The following is a 19,829-nucleotide window of genomic DNA, read 5'->3' as shown; positions in this document are numbered from 1 at the left end:
ATACCAGGGAAGGTCCTGAGAAGACGTGCACGTCGCCGAAGATCTTACAAGCCGCGAACAGCTCAGACTTGACGGCCAAGACCCTGCTGGTACAAGGGTGGCTAACCATGGGACTGGGGAGACTCAGAAAGCACAAGGGGCTGGAAGCCAAGTGGAAAGACAATACTCATTGGGGCAGAGTAATCAATTGAATGGGGTCTGGGACAAATGTATGGATTTATTTTTGTATTGAGCATTTGTAAGGTGCTTTATATAACAGAATTGTTTCAAAGCGCCACATGGCTAAATGGGAGGGGAACAGGGGAAATGTAAACAATGGCAAAAAGCAGCAATATGCAGTCGTGGTCCGACTGGGCCTTGTGGCATTTGCCTGTGCAAGTGCATTGGGAGAAGTGCTGCGGAAGGGGATGGAGCGAGGGGCAGAGTACTGAAGTGCTGCAGGAGGGTCTGAGATCGAAGTGCTGAGGGGTAGCCAGGAGGAGAGCCTGAGGCTTAATTACTGGTACAGGCGACTCTCAAGGTGGGATGTGGCGCCACCAGAAGGCGTACGCAGGGCATTGGGGGTGTGGGGTGCTGGTATTTACTGGGAAGGATGTCCTGGGATCCTGTGGATTCATGAGGATCAGGCCAGTCACAGCGGCAGTGGGGTGATTAGTAGGGAAGGGAAAGAGGTAGAGAAAAGCAGAGTTTTGGGCAGTTTCTGGAACTTAAGGAGGTCCGTCTCAAGTCTGAGAGGGGCAGGGACGCTATTCCAAATGGAGGCACCAGCCGAGGAGAGAGGCCCCCCCTTTTCCCCTCCCCCACACACTCTGCTTGGATAAGCTTTTGACAATAAGAGAGTTGGAATTAGAGGAGTGTAGGGCTCTAGCAGGGGAGTCTTTGAGGAGGGAAGGTTGGAGATAGCGTGGTCCCATCCAGAAGGCCTTGCGGATGATGCAGAGGGTCTTGAATTTGATTCTTGCAGCCACCGGGTTTCAGTGAAGTGATTTTAGGGCTGGAGAGATTTGGTCCCTGGGCTTGAAGCCAAGGATAAGTCTTGATGCCCTATTCTGGATTAGCTGGACGGAGCAAAGGGAGTAAAGAGGGAGATTGAGAAAGAGGCTGTTGCAGTAGTCCAGCCTGGAAGGGACCAGAGCTCTGGAGACATTGACCTTCTGGGGGAAGGTGAGAAAAGAATGCCTCTGAGGAGGTGGAGCTGGAAGAGGGACTTCTTGGTAAGGTCCATGATTTGAGGGGTGATGGAGAGAGTGGAGTGGAAAATGACCCAAGGTTTTTGGCCTCACAAGATGGTGGGGGTAGAGGCCCAAAGCGGGTGGCCATAGGCTATGACCAGTAACATACGGGGGTTATGAACTTTACAAATATCAGAGGCACTCACAGACCTTTGCAGGAGAGTAAACCTAGGCTGAGGTTCGAAGGTAGATCAGGCCAAGAGAAAGTTGTGCATAATCAAGTGAAGGGCATCTGGGACCCACACAATGAAAGCCTTCCCCTGACCAGGAAGAGAGGAGATTACTAACCTTTTGTATAAAAGTAACATTCACAGACCTTGGCAGGAGAGTAAACCAAGGCTCTGGAACAAAGAGAGAAAAGCGAAAGAGAACATTTTGAACAACCACATGGAGGGGGGTACTGGGACCCTGCTTGAGGAACTATACCCTAAATTGTAAGGAAGAGTAATACAGAGCTTGTGTGTGTGTACAAGGGACTTTCCGGGACCTTGGCAGGAGAGTAAAGCAAGGCCTTGTGTGGAAGTGAATACAGAGAAAAGAGATCCAAGTAAATGATCATGTTGAGTACCCGACTTGGCAGGAGAGCACACCAAGAGGAGGGGTACTGTGAATAGGGTCTGGAGATATCAACCTGGCTTGGCCAACGTATCCACGCCATTCTTCATTGTTGAAGGACCTGGGAATCCGGTTTATCAAGTAAAGATAGACTTGTTTCAACTGTTAAAGCCACAGATATGAAGTTGGATAAAGCTGGAAAGACTCTGGGGTAAGGGGGACAACCCCTTGAGTCTTGTGGAACTTTTGTTTGTTTTTCTACACCCCTTTCTGAATTTGTTTAGAACTGCAAAGCTGGGATGCAAGTTGACAGCCAAGAGACACTTCCTCTTTTCACTTTATATTGAGTTTAGCTTGTGAGGGACAGGTTGGGATTTGGACACAGGCCGGTATACGTTACTTTGGACATTCTGACAGACCGTATCATTAGCTAGTTTTGTTGAGGCAGGGAAACCCACTTATCGCTAGGGCTAGTAAGGATTTCCTCCAATGCTCCCATCTTTTGTTAAGTCTTTGTCAATCAACTTGACACCTTTGTGTCCGTCTTACTTCTAGACCCTCACAAAGGATAAAGTTGTTTTGAGGGTTCCTAGGGTGGTGTCAGTTTCATCTTGTACAAAAGATTGATTTACCATCCTTTTATCTACCTCCACATCTTTCCGAGGATGAAGAGGAGGCTTAATCGCTCAGACCCCAAAAGAGCGCTGAGCTTTTACATTAGCAGTCTTGCTAAGGTTAGGCATGATGATCGGCTCTTTGTGGGCTGTACTGTTCATAGACTGGGAGAGGCTGTTACTAAACAGACCTTGTCTCGATGGATTGTTTTGCGTATTACTGAATGTTACACTCTGGCTGAGGAGGAAGCCCCTGATGGTCTGAGAGTTCATTCCACGAGAGGAGTAGCTACTTCTTTGGCTTTACAAAGAGGGGTGCCGATCCAGGACATTTGCAGCGCTGCACCCTGCCCTTTGCTGCACACCTTTTATAAGACATTATTGCCTTGATTCTGTATTGGGCCAGGAGATTAAATTTGGCCAAGCTGTTTTTCACAGCGTAAATCAAAAGTAAATTCTCTTTTTTCCCCACCTGGGAGTCTATCAAAGATGAGGAATATGTGGGAGGACACAATCCATTAGAAGAACAAATTACTTACCCCTGGTAATGTTCTTTCTACTGGATGTTCCTTCCATGTATTCCTTAACGCCCTCCCAACCTAATCTTCTATCTTTGGTAGAATTTCCGTTAGTTATTTGTTCCTCTTTCAGCGTTTGAGGTTCTTTGACCTTCGAGACGGCTGTGCTGAAAGGGGAGGGAGAAAACATTAACTGAGGCAATGGGCACGGTGCATGCTACTTATACCAGCATCAAAGCTGTGTCCGAGAGTGGGATGGAAGCTGCCGAATGACCACGAGTCGACGACGCAAGGTGCCCTCTACTGATGAAAAGTTTCTGAATCTGCAAGCAGGATATTGGATATATCAAAGATGAGGAATAAGTGGGAGGAGCATCCAGTGGAAAGAACATTACCAGGGGTAAGTAATTTGTTCTTTTAATTCATGAAAAGCAGTCGTGAATTGACGATTGAACATCCTAGCCCTGCATTTGCATAATCTTAGAGCATGAACTGTTTTCAACAATGTTGCCGTACACCACTACCGTGATGAAAGCCGCTTTTAGGGATGCTATACGCACTTATTGCTTATTCAACATTTGATAACCTAGAAGACCTTTTTGAGCTGTTAGTGGGTCAGCTGGATCTAAATGTGTCCCTCGTTGATGGTTAAAACTGGCAATGTATGCCTGAACATGGACTTTTTGGGGAAGGTGAGCATGAAACGAAGGAAGTTAAAGAAATACAGTCATCGTAGGAGGCGTGTGACAGAGGTGATGGCTGTTTAACTCGGTCCAATAAGAAGTTAGATTTGTTGCCAGAGGTCTTCCAGTAGTTGTCTTGCAAAATGAAGACGAAGATATGTGGAAGTAGTGGATTTTCCAGTTGGAGCGTGGATTTAGTGGCTGGGAAGGTTTACCACACAGTGTGGTGTACGGGAGCTTTGAATGTCACCATGGTCTCGTGCGATCTAGAAAATGAATTCTGACCCCAGTAGATCCCATCCATATTTGTGAGCCATGGGAGCAATAGAGTCATGCCATCCAGGTTTAGTGACTATAAAATGTGATTTTCTGTACTCATCTGAGGGGTATCGTAATGGCCTCTGATGTCATTCTTCATACGCCATTAAACGTGTAAGGATGAATATTCCGTTACCCCCTCAGTTAAAGATCACATACAATTAATTAAACATCACATCAGTGCCTAAGCGAGAACTTGATATGGGACCTGTTCAACAGCATGGTCTTCAGCAGTTTTCAGATTTTGATATGCAGACAGCGTAACCGATGTGGAGTGCAGGAGGTGTCATAAAGTATGGGTATTTGAGATTCTATTACCCCAGCCAAGCAAACGTGAGCAGAGCTTTGGAATGGGTGAACTTGCTGATTTTCGGACTCTGTTTATTTGGCCCCCTGCACCATTCATCCATTTTGCTGTCTGGGCACAACTATTTTTGAATGAGACTTAATCAGCAGGCAATCATTGCACTGATATTGGAAACAGTGTGATTGATGGCTATTTCATTAGCCTAGAGTGATGTGGCAGGCTGCACTTTGGGGTTACATGTGATTTTATCGAAAAACAAAAACGGAGAATGAATATTTAAAGCACCCAAAACATTGAGAGGAAAAAATAAAAATGTTTACTTTTCTGTTTTTGAGTCGCCACCCTATACTATTCCTCCCGCCCCCGAGTCCACCAAGCCCCGACTTTATTTTCATACTTTTCCCCCACCCTCAAAACTACTATTCCCATGCCCCACTACTTTTGTACAATAAAAAAAAAAAACACTGCATACCGGATTTGGCACTTGCTGTAACACTTATTTGATAAACCGGGCATGGTTCTCATGGGTTTGAAAGGGATAATTGGATTAAGGGACTTGTATTTGATTACGCATGTTTTGTCTACTGCTTGGCGCCCCAAAGGAATCCCACTTTGCTGGGGATTGGCAAGATGAAGGTGTGGAAGGAGGGGCTTACGTTGTTAGGAGCCAGATCTGTGGTGATCTCTCGCAATGATGATCCCATACACACCATCTCTTTTTACAAAATGAGTTGAATGTGTAAAACAGTACTATGCTTCTTTCAATTGTATAGCTCTTTATAGGGTCCCCCTGGAATGGCAAGGTCAGTAATTGTCTGATGATGGGGCTTGTGCCAAGTTGTATGTCCATGTGCTGTCCGGGTGATTGGAGTTATGTTTTTCTCATGCAACGTATGCACAGCCCTGAACCTTTCATAGCAATGCTGGTCCTCTGATCTTAAAATGCTTTTTCCGCTTTCGTTAGAAAGGCATTGATACAATTACCTTGCAGTGCTTTTGTGGGGGAATGATCAATTTTGGATGGAAAATGAGAGTAAAACGCTTGCTGAACTGTCCAAAAGAGGGTTACATGGGACCTATGTGTCTGTCTGCATTTGGTGTTCTTTGACAGTTAATTGATTGGTGCATTCCTCATTGCATGCACGTACTTTGCCATCCTGCCTTTATGTTGTAAGTACCTGGCTCAGTTACTCTCATTGCTGTACTCCTTTCACATCCAGGGCATCTTCCAGGAGTGAAACGGGCAGAGTGTGGAGTCTAATCTTCTGTTAAAATCAACATGCATGCGTTGTTGTGTTGGGCTAAAGGTTGTTGTGTTGGGCTTGTTTATGTCCTTAAAGGGATAATGCTATCAAATTGTGTTTAAATGCAATTATTTCCCCCCCACAGGTATGGTGCTGGTACGGAGTGAGAACGGTCAGTTACTGATGATTCCCCAGCAAGCCTTGGCACAGATGCAGGCACAGGCACAGGCACAAGCTCAGGCTCAGGCTCAGGCCCAGGCTCATGCTCAGGCCCAGGCGCAAGCTCAGGCTCAGGCTCAGGCTCAAGCTCAGGCACAGTCCCAATCGCAGAACACCATGGCACCACGGCCTGCAACACCAACAACTGCTTCCCCGGTGCAAATCTCCACCGTGCAGGTTAGTGTCTACTTTAACTGTTTAGGTTGTGAGGCGCCCTGTGGTGGATGTTTAGCATGCTGTATTGTAGGGGATGGGGGAAAGTAAAGGATTTGGTACTTTATTTGTGTTATATTTGCAAAATATATTTGGCTCTGCGTAACTGCGTCCAGGCTTGACTGCTTACTCTTGGGTATAAACATTTACCAGCTCCTGTCGCTTCTGCCCTCACATGTTCGACTGCTTATTCAACAAACCTTCTGTATGATAGAATGAAACCTCAATCCCAGGTAGCCCAGAAGAGCATGGGATTTGTTTTCAAATGCTGGAGAGCCACTGTAGAGCAGCATTGCTTTGCCAAGGTATCCAGTTCTGTAATGCCTTTGAAGCATGTACACATGCTTAATCCATTGTTTTGGGATTTGATTCTTATAGCTGTGCATCTGAGCTTATTTAAAGGTGAGAAGACTGATAACTGATGAAACACTTAAAGGGCATGTTCTTTCAGGAATTGTATTGGCCCAGTGGATAGGCTATGTATTTCTGACCTTATATCAATCTAATTTATTTCCAATGCATCTTACCTTTTGATTTTCTGACTTTTAAACATGCAAAAACCACAGGTCGGAAACGGTCATCTTGTGACACTCTTATTATTTGATCAATCACCCTAAGTTCAAGTCCCCTCATGGCAGTAAATCATTACACCTGACCCTCAAGCTGACATTGAAATATCAAACCGATATGCTACGCTTCTTCTCATGACGTTGTTGCACAGCATTCTCCTACTTCCTGTCCCCTTTCCTCCATATTTGTGGGACATTCCATTCATCAGGACAGGACCAGAGCCCTTTTAAGCATCATAACATTAACGTTCTTGTCCTTTTATTTTTATGCGTGGCCACCACACGTGACCGCAGCTCGCCTTCCTGAGCTCTGACCCGTGCATCGCCCTTCAGTCCTTTTCTCCGCGCGGTCGGGGTCGGACGCACTTGCCATCTTGCGGAATTTTCTTTTTGTTCCCTTGTCCGTCATGTTCCTGCTCCGGTTCAACTGTTGTCTTTCTTCCGTCTCTGCTGGAGCATTTGTGATTTGTGTCCTTTTTTCGTGCGATCACCACTCTGTGTCTTGAGTGCTTGGGCCCGGAACACCGGTGGGACTGTTGCAACTCTCTATCGTGGCACTCCAGCGTCGACTTGTCTGGTGGGAGGAGGTGTTCCAGCAGATTCCTCCTCCACATTTACAGCAATTCATTGAAGAGGCTGGTAAGTTCCTTCCTTTTTTAGGGCACGCCAGCCAGGGGATTCCTTCCTGGTGGTCTTCTCGTTCCTGGAGCGGCCGAAGTGGCTCTGGTACCAAGGTTATCCCTGAGGTGTCCCGAAAGGGATCTAACCTGTACTCCAGAGTTTCCTCCAAGGTTCCCTGTAAGGGGGCTACCAGGACAGGATCTTCATTAGAGGTTCCCCATCTGGGGGTTAAGGTTAAGCCCTGTACTTCTGGTGCTTTTTTCACAGTGGTAGTTTCCAAATCTGGAACTAAGTTTCTCGAGGTTTCCGTTACGGCGACTAAATGCACCGGGGTTACTCCTGAGGATCCCTGACTTGGGGGCTATATCTAAGACAGGCAAGATTGAGGGGCCTCCTCTGAAGGCTCTAGCTACTGGGGGGAGACCCTATGCCTTCCCACACCCAAGCCTGTTGGCAAACTGATCCTCCTGAGGGGTTAAAAAAGGCAGTTAAACCTCTTAAGTCCTCAAGTACCAGCGCAGCCGAGGTGACCTCACGGAGGGCTAATTCTCCAGCAGACTCACAAAAGTGCTCTAGATCTGCTAGCACCAGCTCTGCCGAGGTTCCCTGTGACAAGGCTAAAATGGAACGCAAGTCCCCTTATACCTCTGTGGGAACAATGGCCTCATACCTGTGACGCAGTTCACCTCGGGCAGTAACGAAATGGCGGTCCAACCCCTGCAGTCTGTGGTGGGGGTGTCACGGTTTTAGTTTTATTACGGTACGATAACCTTCTTGCCAAATGACGGTATATCATGGTTATCGCGGTATAGCAAATGAAGTTAACTAATCTTAACAAATATTTTCTAAAAGGTCATAAATTGTCAGAGTTATCATCACAAACAAAACCAGGCACCCAGGGCCAGAATTGGGCTTTTCAACATACTTTCCACTGAAACGCCACCCCTTGCTTCCACCAAACACAAACACACGTGTGGAGAGGAGGAGGGGGGGAGCCCTGCTGCGACTGGCAAAGCAAACTGAATAGCTTTTCATAAGTGGTTGTTTAGACCACTTAAGAAAAGTGGTCTAAAGCCTCTCCAGTAGCCTCTCCAGATTATTTTAGCTCCCCCACTGGCTACTGGTGAAGGTGTACATGTTGCCATCCTTATAACCTGCATGCCACAGATCAATGGAGGCTGATGGTAGTATACGCTTGTGCGCAAACACGCGCAAGCACCCACACTCGCTTTACGTTACAGCCTTTAGTTTACTTGCGGGCCAAAAAGTGTTCAGTAATCGCAGACATGTTACCCTTTGATATGGCAGCAGGGAATACCCACAGAGATGAGTGAATTTCGCAGTGTGACTTATTATATGTAAATTCAATGATAGAACCACGGAAATCCTCCATTGTCATATGTTAAGCAAACATTATCCATTATAAATATATAAACCCCAAAGCCGCCAACCCTAAGTAAACCCTTTTCCTTCTTGGCACTGTATTTATTCTTCTATTGCTAACATATTGATTTTGTGTCAGGCATGTGGTTTATGGAATGGCATTAAAAACTGCTCCAACTGAAACTACTTGGCAGATGGCACATCCAACAGTTCAAGACCTAGACTGTGCAGCACTTGCTTACTGCAGCCTTTCTAAATCAAATTGAAAAGTACACTTAACGGCATGAACGGTATACCGGTATAAACAATGTGACGGTTATTATTGTTCAATTGAGTGGTTCACGGTAGCTTTAACAGTATACCGTTACATCCCTAGTCTGCGGTGGCCATTTTGACTGCACCTCACACCAACCTTCTCAACAGCTTGTTTCGAGGGGGCCTGTTTTTGTGGTGGGAGCAGCCTTTTCCATGTAATGTGGATAATAAAAATCCGTTCCGCCAGCCTGCCAACCATTCTCTTTGCAATCCTGGGAGTATGCCCCTTCCAAGCGCCCTGTACCCACTCCAGTGCCTAGGCATTCTTCCGAGGATGCGTTTTTTTGGCAAGTTTCAGGCGCTTATGCACTTTGATCCAATGAAGGAATATTTTAAGGATCTTTTCAATGATATTTATCCTAAGCCACCTGGACCCCAAACTGCTACAGTTCCCCCAGCGCAGGTCCCGGTAGTGCCATCTCCTCCCCCACTTCCAGTGGGGCTGCCGCCTCCTGCCCCTACTTTCACATGTGCTAAAGACTCCCGTTGCACAGTGAAGTCTGCCCACGGGGTCTGAGGTGTCACGTGCTGCGGATCAGGATTCTGTTCCCACCGCACTGGATGAGACCAAGCGGATCAGGATAGCGACGATCCGCCCTGCTCTAATAGAGCCTTTCACGACTGGGTAGTGGATATGATGGTGTTGCTGGACATTACAATACCCGAGCCTCTGGCTCCACAAGGTGTACTTTCTGGAGCCTTTACTTTGTCGACACAGGAGCGCACTGCCCTGTTCCTTCAAAAGAATGTCCTGGCCGAAGCCTGCAAGGTCTGGGGAAAAACCTCATTCCAGGCAGCACCTAAACAAGAATATTGACGCTTGCTACAAGCTACACGTGTCTGAAGACTTATCCTTGACTGCATGTCTGCTTCCCTCATCGACTGTGGTGGCAGCAGCTACGCTCCACTCTAAGCCATACTCAATGGCAGCATCCCAAATCCTTTCCAAAGAAGACAAGCTTCTTGACGCCTTGGGGGTGGGAGGGGTATTTTCCAGTTCGGCCCTTCAGCTGCGTCTGGCGAATACCAAGGTCATCCTGGTGGCTGCTAATCTCAAACTGTGGAAGGAGCTTGCCGAGGTTCAGGAATGTATATTCCTCCTGACAAGCTTGAAGACTTTAATGACGGTTTATTCGATGCCAGAAATTTGGCTGGCTCAGGACCTGCTGAAGGCTGCGGCCCATCATGTGGACACTTCCGCTCGGGGCCTTATGGTTGGATTAGACCTCTCACGCCAAGCGTGGCTGCATGCTTGTGATGCTGGAAATGCATCTGAGGGACAGGGCCTCTGAATCCTTGTCCTATTACTGTTTTTACCGTGTGTTCTGTTATGTTTTCTGCCCCGGAGTCCATGTGGGACTTCTGGCAGTGCAGCTCTCTCTTTTGGTTTGGTGAACAGATCCATGGGATACCCTTATGGCACCCATGGGTAGGGGTACAACCCTGTGCCCCTAGTGTATGTTTTTTTGGGCACCTGTGGGTGGCCCACAGAGCAGGGTATGGGCTGGTGGCAGCTCCATGCTGAATTTGACAGGTGTGTCCTCCATTTTGGGATACCCAGGCCCTGCCATTGGGATCAGTTGATTCCTGATAGAAAACAAGATGGCCCCTGTGGCCCCTTGCTTTCTATTGCCTGTTATCTTGTTTTTCCCAAAGTCCTGGGAAGCCCTGACTCTGTCCCTTCCCCCTGACTGGCTGTTGGGTGGAAGGTCCATATATGGTGTTGTTGTGAAGGCCCAGCTAGACTGACTGGAGCCTTCCCATTGACTGTATGTTGTGGGTACCTCCTGTGGGTGGGACCTGGGTGAATGGAGTGGGTGACCAATATACACTCCTTGTTGTGGTTGTCTGGTTTCTGGCATGTGAGACAAAGACTGAGACAGCCCTGCCCGAAACTGGCCTGAATGCAGTGTGTAGTGTTGAATGGCTGGGTACTTGCCCCAATCCACATTCCTTGTTGTGAGTGTCTGAAAGGGAGGAGTGTGGCCTGAATGCACTGTGTGCCTGATTGGCTGACTGACTGCATGAATGCCCTTCTGTGTGATTGGCTGCTGTGTGTGTGCCAGCAGTGTGGATGAGAGACAGAATAGTATATCTGGGGACCTTTCACCACTGGAAATTGTTCAGAAGCATTCAGAAGCTGAGTCTCCACTCAAGAGTAACTGGAACTGCTGATCCTCGACGTCCAGCTGGAAGAGGAAGACTTGCTGTGGCATTTGCTTCGACCGATCCGAAGGCTGACGAATTCGTCGAGGGCTGACCCGAGAGAGGACCTGGTAAGGCGCCCTCTTCCCGTGCTCCGAGGGACCATCGAGCACCGCTCCATCTTTGCCGAAGCGCCCTGGAAGACAGACCCTCGAGACAGACCCTCGAAAGGCTGTCGACCCGAGACGGGACCGCCGAGGAGATCGAAGTGAAGCATCCGGACATCGACGCCGTCGAAGTCCATTGCCGTCGACCAGGGTTCGCAGGTTTGTGTAACCGCTGGAGGCCCGTCGAAGTTGTGTTGCCCAGCCGTGGGAACCACTTGACGCCGTGCCGCCGACGACCAGAGCCGTCCGCTCCTTGCCTAAGAACATTTGACTCGAAGGACTCCCTCGTCCGCATCGTCAACCGCTTTTGTCCTGCCGGAGAAAGTCGAGGACGACCAACGCGCCGAGGAGAATCCGCCGGTGGGTTTCCCGCCACCTCACGACTCCAAAGACTCGAGCGACTCGACGCCCTTGCTGGGCCACCGTCATTCACAATCTTTGCGGTCCAGAACTAGTGTCGCCGAGGTGCCCCGCACGCCTCTTCCTCGCAGGACGCCGACGCCCCGACGCCGACGAGCACCGCTCGGACGAAGCTGCCGCCTCTTCGACATCGTTCTACCTCGTTTGTCGACGGACGTTCGACGCCCCGTGCCTCCTGCTTGAAAGGGAAGGCATTCAAGAAGGGCCGTCGATTCCCCGTCGCCGAACAGCGAGTCCCTCGACGTTTGTCGACGCCTTTTCGAGGAACTCGACTCCACCAGGTACATTGGGGGGGTAAAAACATTGTAGGAGAGAATAAGACTATTGAACAATATATGGACTGGGCTTGTGTTATATCTCTTTATTTTACAGGTTGCCCAGGTGGGGGGATCTCCACACAGAACTGTGCCCAGTGGTAGGGGCCAGTATTCTGCCTATTGCTCAACCCTCTTATTTTCTCCCCTCTCTCTATTGCTGGTTTCACTCTATTGGTCTGTGTGACATTGTACAGTATTGTTAATGCACTGTAATGAGATCTAGGGTGGTACCACTGTAGGATTGTATGTATTTGCCATTGTAGATTTTGCCGGAGTACAAAGTGAGTTACTATGATAAATGTACATAACCTTAACTATTGATTATATAAAGACTGTGTTCTAACCAATACAGAGTGTGGATATTCCTTTGTGGGGGCTTGGGGATACACTGTACTTAAGAACCAGCCTGCATCACCTCCTGAGAAGCTAGGCCTTGATTGCTCGACCATTGCTACCGAATAGAGAATCTTGGCTGGGGTCTCCTGTGCCTCTCCTCCACCATATAGGGAGCGGAAGTACAGACACCCCCCACCGGTCGTTGAGGCCCGTCTCTCACACTGGTGGCAAGCGGTGGGATATGCTTATGGTTTTAAGAATCAGTGTATAACCGTGCCACTTACAAACGATATTGGCTCTTTATTAAATTAAGGTTTAGTTGTGTACAAGGTAACTGCATTACAAACAATGGAGACTATTGCGAATGGCAAATTAACTCGGATGAGCTTGGAGGCTCTCCAGAGTGCTTGTGAAGCTAGGGAGTTAGACTTTGTGGAGAAGTCTAGGGCTGAGCTGATAGCTGCCCTGGTGGACTACCAGACTGATAGTGAAACTCTTGATGAGGGGGGGAATGCAACCAATGAGGACTCTGCCCCTGGGGTTTCTGCTGAATCTGTTTCTGGGAATGCCGCCATTCCTGCTGCCTCTATTCCAAACTCCAGCAATTCCTTAGAGCTTGAGTTATTAAGGATGAAATTGGCCTTTGAATACCGCAAGTTGGAAATAGATGCTGAGCTTAAGAAAGAGGAGTTGGCTCAACAAGTGGAGCTCAAGAATAGGGATCTTGAACTCAAAAATAAGGACCTTGAACTCAAGAGCCAGGACACTGAATGTCAGAGGATCCAGCTAGAGAAAGCTAGAGTGGAGACTTCAGCTAGAACCAGTGAGAGTGTCAGGTCCCCCGCCACCAAGTTTATGAAAGATTTGGTTGGTGTATTTGTGGAGGGTTCGGATATCCTCCAATGGATTGAAGCGTTTGAAATGGCCTGTGAGATTCATGATGTGGATAAAAGAGATTGGGCGAAGTGTTTGTTAAGCAGAGTGCCTCAAACCGGGTATGACTGTATTCTGAAGCTGAGTGTGGAAGAAAGGGGTCAGTACGAGTGTATGAAGTCTGCTTTGATTGCCAAGTTCGGCAAGACACCTACCCAATACCTTAGAAGGTTCAGGGATTTTAAGAAAAAGGAGAATATGTCTTGGGTTGACTGGGTGAGTGCTGCGCACATGAACATGATTGGGTGGATCGATGGATACAAGGTTAAGACTTTTGTTGAATTGTCCCAACTCTTGTTTTTTGAGCATTTCTCTGAAGCCTGTTCACCAGAGCTGCGTCAGTATGTGGCTGACCAGAACATTTTGGACCCCTTTAAGCTGGCTAGGTTGGCTGACAAGTGGGTCCCCTAAGGACTCCAGTGGGAAGGACAAGGACAAAGAGAAGGGGGCCTCTCAGAAAGCTGAGGAGTCCTCCAAGCAGTCACAGTCGGGTAAACCAAAACCTTCCTCTCCTAAGACCCAAATATCTAGTGGGGATAAGTCATCTGGGGGTGGGAATAAGAGTAGTGGTCCACCTGCTGCAAAGCAGGCTCCCAGTGGTTCCAGTACCGTACCCCGCACTCCTGGCGCTTGTTGGGACTGTGGGGCTCTGGATCACAGAAGGGGTGACCCCAAGTGTAAAGGTAAGGCACTTGGAGTACAGGCTGTCAGCCTGACCTACCCTTACCCCGTGTCTGAGGTGGAGGCCACTGTCCTCCCCTCCTCTGCCGGGATCACATTTGGTGCTCCGGTGGAGATTTCCTTAGTGTCCCTTGGGGCCTGGGACCAGTATGCGGAAGTACTGGCGACTATCCCACAGAACACCCGTAGGTTTTTGAGAAGTGTCCTCTTGAATGGCCAGCCTTCTACTGGTTTGAGAGACACTGGGGCAAGCATGACAGTGGTGGACAGGACCCTGCTCAGGCCAGAGGACTATGAAGGTGCTCCTCTGCAAACCACCAGGTTAGCTGGTGGGCCTCCCAAATTATCACCTGTAGCCTTAGTCACACTCATGATTGGCGACAAGACAGCGAAGCTTCCTGTCCTGGTTCAGGACAATGTCCCTGCTAACATTTTGTTAGGGAATGATCTAGTAGAGTTGGGGTTGATCTCGGATGGTCTTCCCATGACTGCTGCTGCAGTCACTAGGTCACAGGTGACACCGGGTCTGGCTTTGGGTCAGGTACCCGAGCCAAAGGCGAGGCCTAAGGCGAGAAGAAGGAAGACCAAGAAGGCCACCTCTGTGGAGGGAGCACCTTCTCTTCCTGCTGTTCCGACAGCACCCATTGGGATCCATGCTCCGGACGGGCTGGGTCCAGTGGAAAACCCAAACTCAACTCCTTTGGGAGAAGAGGCAGAAGACTCTCCTGTGGGAGAGGTTCTCAACCCGGAGGATCATCCCGACCTTCAATGCTTGTTAGCTGAAGGGGGACCCTCCCGGGCGGACTTCTGTAAGGGACAGAGAGAGTGCCACTCTCTCGAGGGACTGAGGAAACAGGCCCTGGCCCAGGCACAAGGAGAGGTGCCTAGGAATTTCTGGATTTATTGGAAGGGTGAGCTCCTTGTTAGTGAGCCCACTAAGCCTGAACCTGGTGCCCACAAGAGGTTGGTGGTACCCCAGGTTTACAGGCCCTTCCTACTGCAGTTGGCGCATGAGGTGCCCTTGGCTGGTCATCTTGGGACCAAGAAGACTAAGCAGAGGCTCTCTGCCCATTTCTACTGGCCACGGATGGGAGTAGAAGAGGAGTCCCACTGCAGGACCTGCCCAACTTGTCAGTTGTCTGGCAAGACTGGAGGCAGTGTCATTGCCCCACTGCAGCCGTTGCCAGTGGTTGGCACCCCATTTGAGAGGGTGGGCATCGACATCGTCGGTCCCCTTGACCCTCCCACTTCAGGTGGACATCGGTTCATCCTGGTCTTGGTAGATCATGCCACCAGGTACCCTGAGGCGATACCCCTTCGGACGGTTACGGCCAAGGTGGTTGCCAGGGCTCTCCTGGGCATTTTCACCCGTGTTGGATTCCCCAAGGAGGTTGTCTCTGACAGAGGATCCAACTTCATGTCCAGTTACATGAAGACCATGTGGAAAGAGTGCGGGGTAACCTACAAGTTCTCCACCTCTTACCACCCCCAGACCAATGGTCTGGTTGAGAGATTTAACAAAACTCTCAAGGGCATGCTAGGTGCTTTGGAAGAGCCCCTAAGGAGGAAATGGGATCTCCTCCTGCCATGCCTGCTGTTTGCTTACAGAGAAGTACCTCAGGAGGGTGTTGGTTTCAGCCCCTTTGAGTTACTCTTTGGACATCCCGTGAGGGGGCCCCTCGCCTTGATCAGGGAAGGCTTGGAAGCCACCCCTCCGGGTCCCGCCAAGCAAGTGGGGGACTATGTGTTAGGCCTCAGGCGGAGGATGACACAAATGATGGGTCAGGCAACAGCAAATCTCAAGGCCAGCCAGGAGTTGAATAAGTACTGGCATGACCTTAAAGCTTCGCAAGTGGATTGGACTCCGGGACAGGAAATCCTTGTGATGGAGCCTACAAAGCCTAGGGCTTTGGCCGACAAATGGACTGGACCCTTCAGGATAATCTCCAAGATGGGCGAAGTCAATTATCTGGTTGACATGGGTGCCTCTGGGGTAGCCCCTCAGATATTCCATGTCAACAGGCTCAAGCCTTTCCACCGGCGAGCAGAGGTCTCATGTCTCTTGCTAGCTTCCGGGCAATAAGAGGATGAGAGTGAGCCCCTTCCTGATTTGCTGCATAGCAACCCTCAGGATGGCTCAGTGGAGGGAGTACATCTCTCTCCAGATTTGACAACAGAGCAACAGAGGGCCTGTAGGGCTTTGCTCCAACAGTACGCCTCTCTGTTTTCACTTAAGCCAGGCCTTACACCGTGGTGTAAGCATGAAATTGACACTGGTGACAGTGTACCTGTCAAAAGCAGGTGCTACCGTATGTCAGATACCGTCAAGAACCACATCCAGGCTGAGGTCGCCAAGATGTTGGATCTGGGTGTTATTGAACCCTCAACCAGTCCCTGGTCCAGTCCAGTGGTCCTTGTCCCTAAGGCAAGTTCCCAGGCGGGTACCAAGGATTGGAGGTTCTGTGTGGACTACCAAGGAGTCAATGCCGTCACCAAAACTGACGCGCACCCATTGCCCAGGGCTGATGAGCTCGTGGACACCATCGGTGCTGCCAAGTTTGTGAGCACCTTTGACCTTACTTCAGGCTATTGGCAAATAGCTCTGACGGACCATGCCAAGGAAAAGACGGCCTTCTCAACACCTGAGGGACTCTACCAGTTTAGGGTCATGCCTTTTGGGTTGAAGAATGCCCCTGCCACCTTCCAGAGATTGGTCAATCATGCGCTCAGTGGGCTGGAAGCCTTTTGTGTGGCTTACTTAGACGACATTGCCGTCTACAGTTCCACCTGGGAAGAGCATTTGACGCATCTGGATAAGGTGTTGCAGGCCTTGAAAAGGGCTAACCTCACTATCAAGGCCACCAAGTGCCAGATAGCTCAGGGGAAAGTTACCTATCTTGGTCATGAGGTAGGAGGGGGTCAAATCCAACCTCTCTCCAGTAAAGTACAGGATGTACAGAACTGGGAGACTCCCAATACTCAAACCCAGGTGAGAGCCTTTTTGGGCCTCACTGGGTACTATCGCAATTTCATGGCAGACTATGGAACCATAGCTGCACCCCTGACGGCGCTAACTTCACCCAAACAGCCTAGGAAGGTTAATTGGACTGAAGACTGTCAGAGGGCCTTTGATGGCTTGAAAGAAAGTCTGTGTAGGGCACCTGTGTTGAGTGCGCCTGACTACAGCCGACCCTTTATCGTCTAGACGGATGCCTGCGACACCGGAATTGGAGCTGTCTTGTCCCAGTTAGATGACAAAGGGAGAGAACACCCTATCATATTCATCAGTAGACAACTCAAGGGTAGAGAACTTAGGTGGGCTACTGTTGAAAAGGAGTGTTTTAGCATAGTTTGGAGCCTTAGGCGTTTTAGGCCCTACCTTACCGGGTCTACCTTCAAGGTCCAAACAGATCATACGCCCCTGAAGTGGCTTATGCAGATGAAGGGTGAAAATCCGAAGTTGCTCAGGTGGTCCATTAGCCTACAAGGGCTAGACTTCACCATAGAGCACAGACCAGGGAAGAGTCACGATAATGCAGATGGCCTTTCCAGAAAGTATGTTGACCGTCTGGATGAGGGTGTCTATCCCGTGGGAGATTAGACACCCTCCACCTCAGTCTGGGGGGGCGACTGTGATGCTGGAAATGCATCTCAGGGACAGGGCCTCTGAATCCTTGTCCTATTACTGTTTTTACCGTGTGTTCTGTTATGTTTTCTGCCCCGGAGTCCATGTGGGACTCCTGGCAGTGCAGCTCTCTCTTTTGGTTTGGTGAACAGACCCATGGGATACCCTTAGGGCACCCATGGGTAGGGGTACAACCCTGTGCCCCTAGTGTATGTTTTTTTGGGCACCTGTGGGTGGCCCACAGAGCAGGGTATGGGCTGGTGGCAGCTCCATGCTGAATTTGACAGGTGCTCTGGGTGTCCTCCATTTTGGGATACCCAGGCCCTGCCATTGGGATCAGTTGATTCCTGATAGAAAACAAGATGGCCCCTGTGGCCTCTTGCTTTCTATTGCCTGTTATCTTGTTTTTCCCAAAGTCCTGGGAAGCCCTGACTCTGTCCCTTCCCCCTGACTAGTTGTTGGGTGGAAGGTCCATATATGGTGTTGTTGTGAAGGCCCAGCTAGACTGACTGGAGCCTTCCCATTGACTGTATGTTGTGGGTACCTCCTGTGGGTGGGACCTGGGTGAATGGAGTGGGTGACCAATATACACTCCTTGTTGTGGTTGTCTGGTTTCTGGCATGTGAGACAAAGACTGAGACAGCCCTGCCCGAAACTGGCCTGAATGCAGTGTGTAGTGTTGAATGGCTGGGTACTTGCCCCAATCCACATTCCCTGTTGTGAGTGTCTGAAATGGAGGAGTGTGGCCTGAATGCACTGTGTGCCTGATTGGCTGACTGACTGCATGAATGCCCTTCTGTGTGATTGGCTGCTGTGTGTGTGCCAGCAGTGTGGATGAGAGACAGAATAGTATATCTGGGGACCTCTCACCACTGGAAATTGTTCAGAAGCGTTCAGAAGCTGAGTCTCCACTCAAGAGTAACTGGAACTGCTGATCCTCGACGTCCAGCTGGAAGAAGAAGACTTGCTGTGGCATTTGCTTCGACCGATCCGAAGGCTGACGAATTCGTCGAGGGCTGACCCGAGAGAGGACCTGTTAAGGCGCCCTCTTCCCGTGCTCCGAGGGACCATCGAGCACCGCTCCATCTTCGCCGAAGCGCCCTGGAAGACAGACCCTCGAAAGGCTGTCGACCCGAGACGGGACCGCAGAGGAGATCGAAGTGAAGCACCCGGACATCGACGCCGTCGAAGTCCATTGCCGTCGACCAGGGTTCGCAGGTTTGTGTAACCGCTGGAGGCCCGTCGAAGTTGTGTTGCCCAGCCGTGGGAACCACTTGACGCCGTGCCGCCGACGACCGGAGCCGTCCGCTCCTTGCCTAAGAACATTTGACTCGAAGGACTCCCTCGTCCGCATCGTCGACCGCTTTTGTCCTGCCGGAGAAAGTCGAGGACGACCAACGCGCCGAGGAGAATCCGCCGGTGGGTTTCCCGCCACCTCACGACTCCAAAGACTCGAGCGACTCGACGCCCTTGCTGGGCCACCGTCATTCACAATCTTTGCGGTCCAGAACTAGTGTCGCCGAGGTGCCCCGCATGCCTCTTCCTCGCAGGACGCCGACGCCCCGACGCCGACGAGCACCGCTCGGACGAAGCTGCCGCCTCTTCGACATCGTTCTACCTCGTTTGTCGACGGACGTTCGACGCCCCGTGCCTCCCGCTTGAAAGGGAAGGCATTCAAGAAGGGCCGTCGATTCCCCGTCACCGAACAGCGAGTCCCTCGACGTTTGTCGACGCCTTTTCGAGGAACTCGACTCCACCAGGTACATTGGGGGGGTAAAAACATTGTAGGAGAGAATAAGACTATTGAACAATATATGGACTGGGCTTGTGTTATATCTCTTTATTTTACAGGTTGCCCAGGTGGGGGGGGGGATCTCCACACAGAACTGTGCCCAGTGGTAGGGGCCAGTATTCTGCCTATTGCTCAACCCTCTTATTTTCTCCCCTCTCTCTATTGCTGGTTTCACTCTATTGGTCTGTGTGACATTGTACAGTATTGTTAATGCACTGTAATGAGATCTAGGGTGGTACCACTGTAGGATTGTATGTATTTGCCATTGTAGATTTTGCCGGAGTACAAAGTGAGTTACTATGATAAATGTACGTAACCTTAACTATTGATTATATAAAGACTGTGTTCTAACCAATACAGAGTGTGGATATTCCTTTGTGGGGGGTTGGGGATACACTGTACTTAAGAACCAGCCTGCATCACCTCCTGAGAAGCTAGGCCTTGATTGCTCGACCATTGCTACCGAATAGAGAATCTTGGCTGGGGTCACCTGTGCCTCTCCTCCACCATATAGGGAGCGGAAGTACAGACACCCCCCACCGGTCGTTGAGGCCCGTCTCTCACAATGCTACAAACTTCTCGAAGGAGGTTCTGGAAGTACATGTTGTTCCCTTAGAAGGTA

The 19,829-nt window shown here is 49.8% G+C and overlaps 1 protein-coding gene across 2 annotated transcripts in view; it reads left to right on the top strand.

Moving 5' to 3' along the window:
- TAF4 (TATA-box binding protein associated factor 4) overlaps positions 1-19,829 on the top strand; it is an 809,251-nt gene that overhangs the window by 249,379 nt on the left and 540,043 nt on the right. For both annotated transcript variants that reach the window (XM_069650711.1, XM_069650712.1), the window contains exon 3: positions 5,617-5,867. In XM_069650711.1, the coding sequence (XP_069506812.1) occupies positions 5,617-5,867 (251 nt within the window). The remainder of the gene's footprint in view (positions 1-5,616; positions 5,868-19,829) is intronic.

Source organism: Ambystoma mexicanum, chromosome 3p, assembly GCF_040938575.1.
Source record: "Ambystoma mexicanum isolate Mex_15411 chromosome 3p, UKY_AmexF1_1, whole genome shotgun sequence".
In the NCBI taxonomy this organism is placed as follows: Eukaryota; Metazoa; Chordata; class Amphibia; order Caudata; family Ambystomatidae; genus Ambystoma; species Ambystoma mexicanum.
This window is presented reverse-complemented; position numbering and strand designations above follow the sequence as displayed.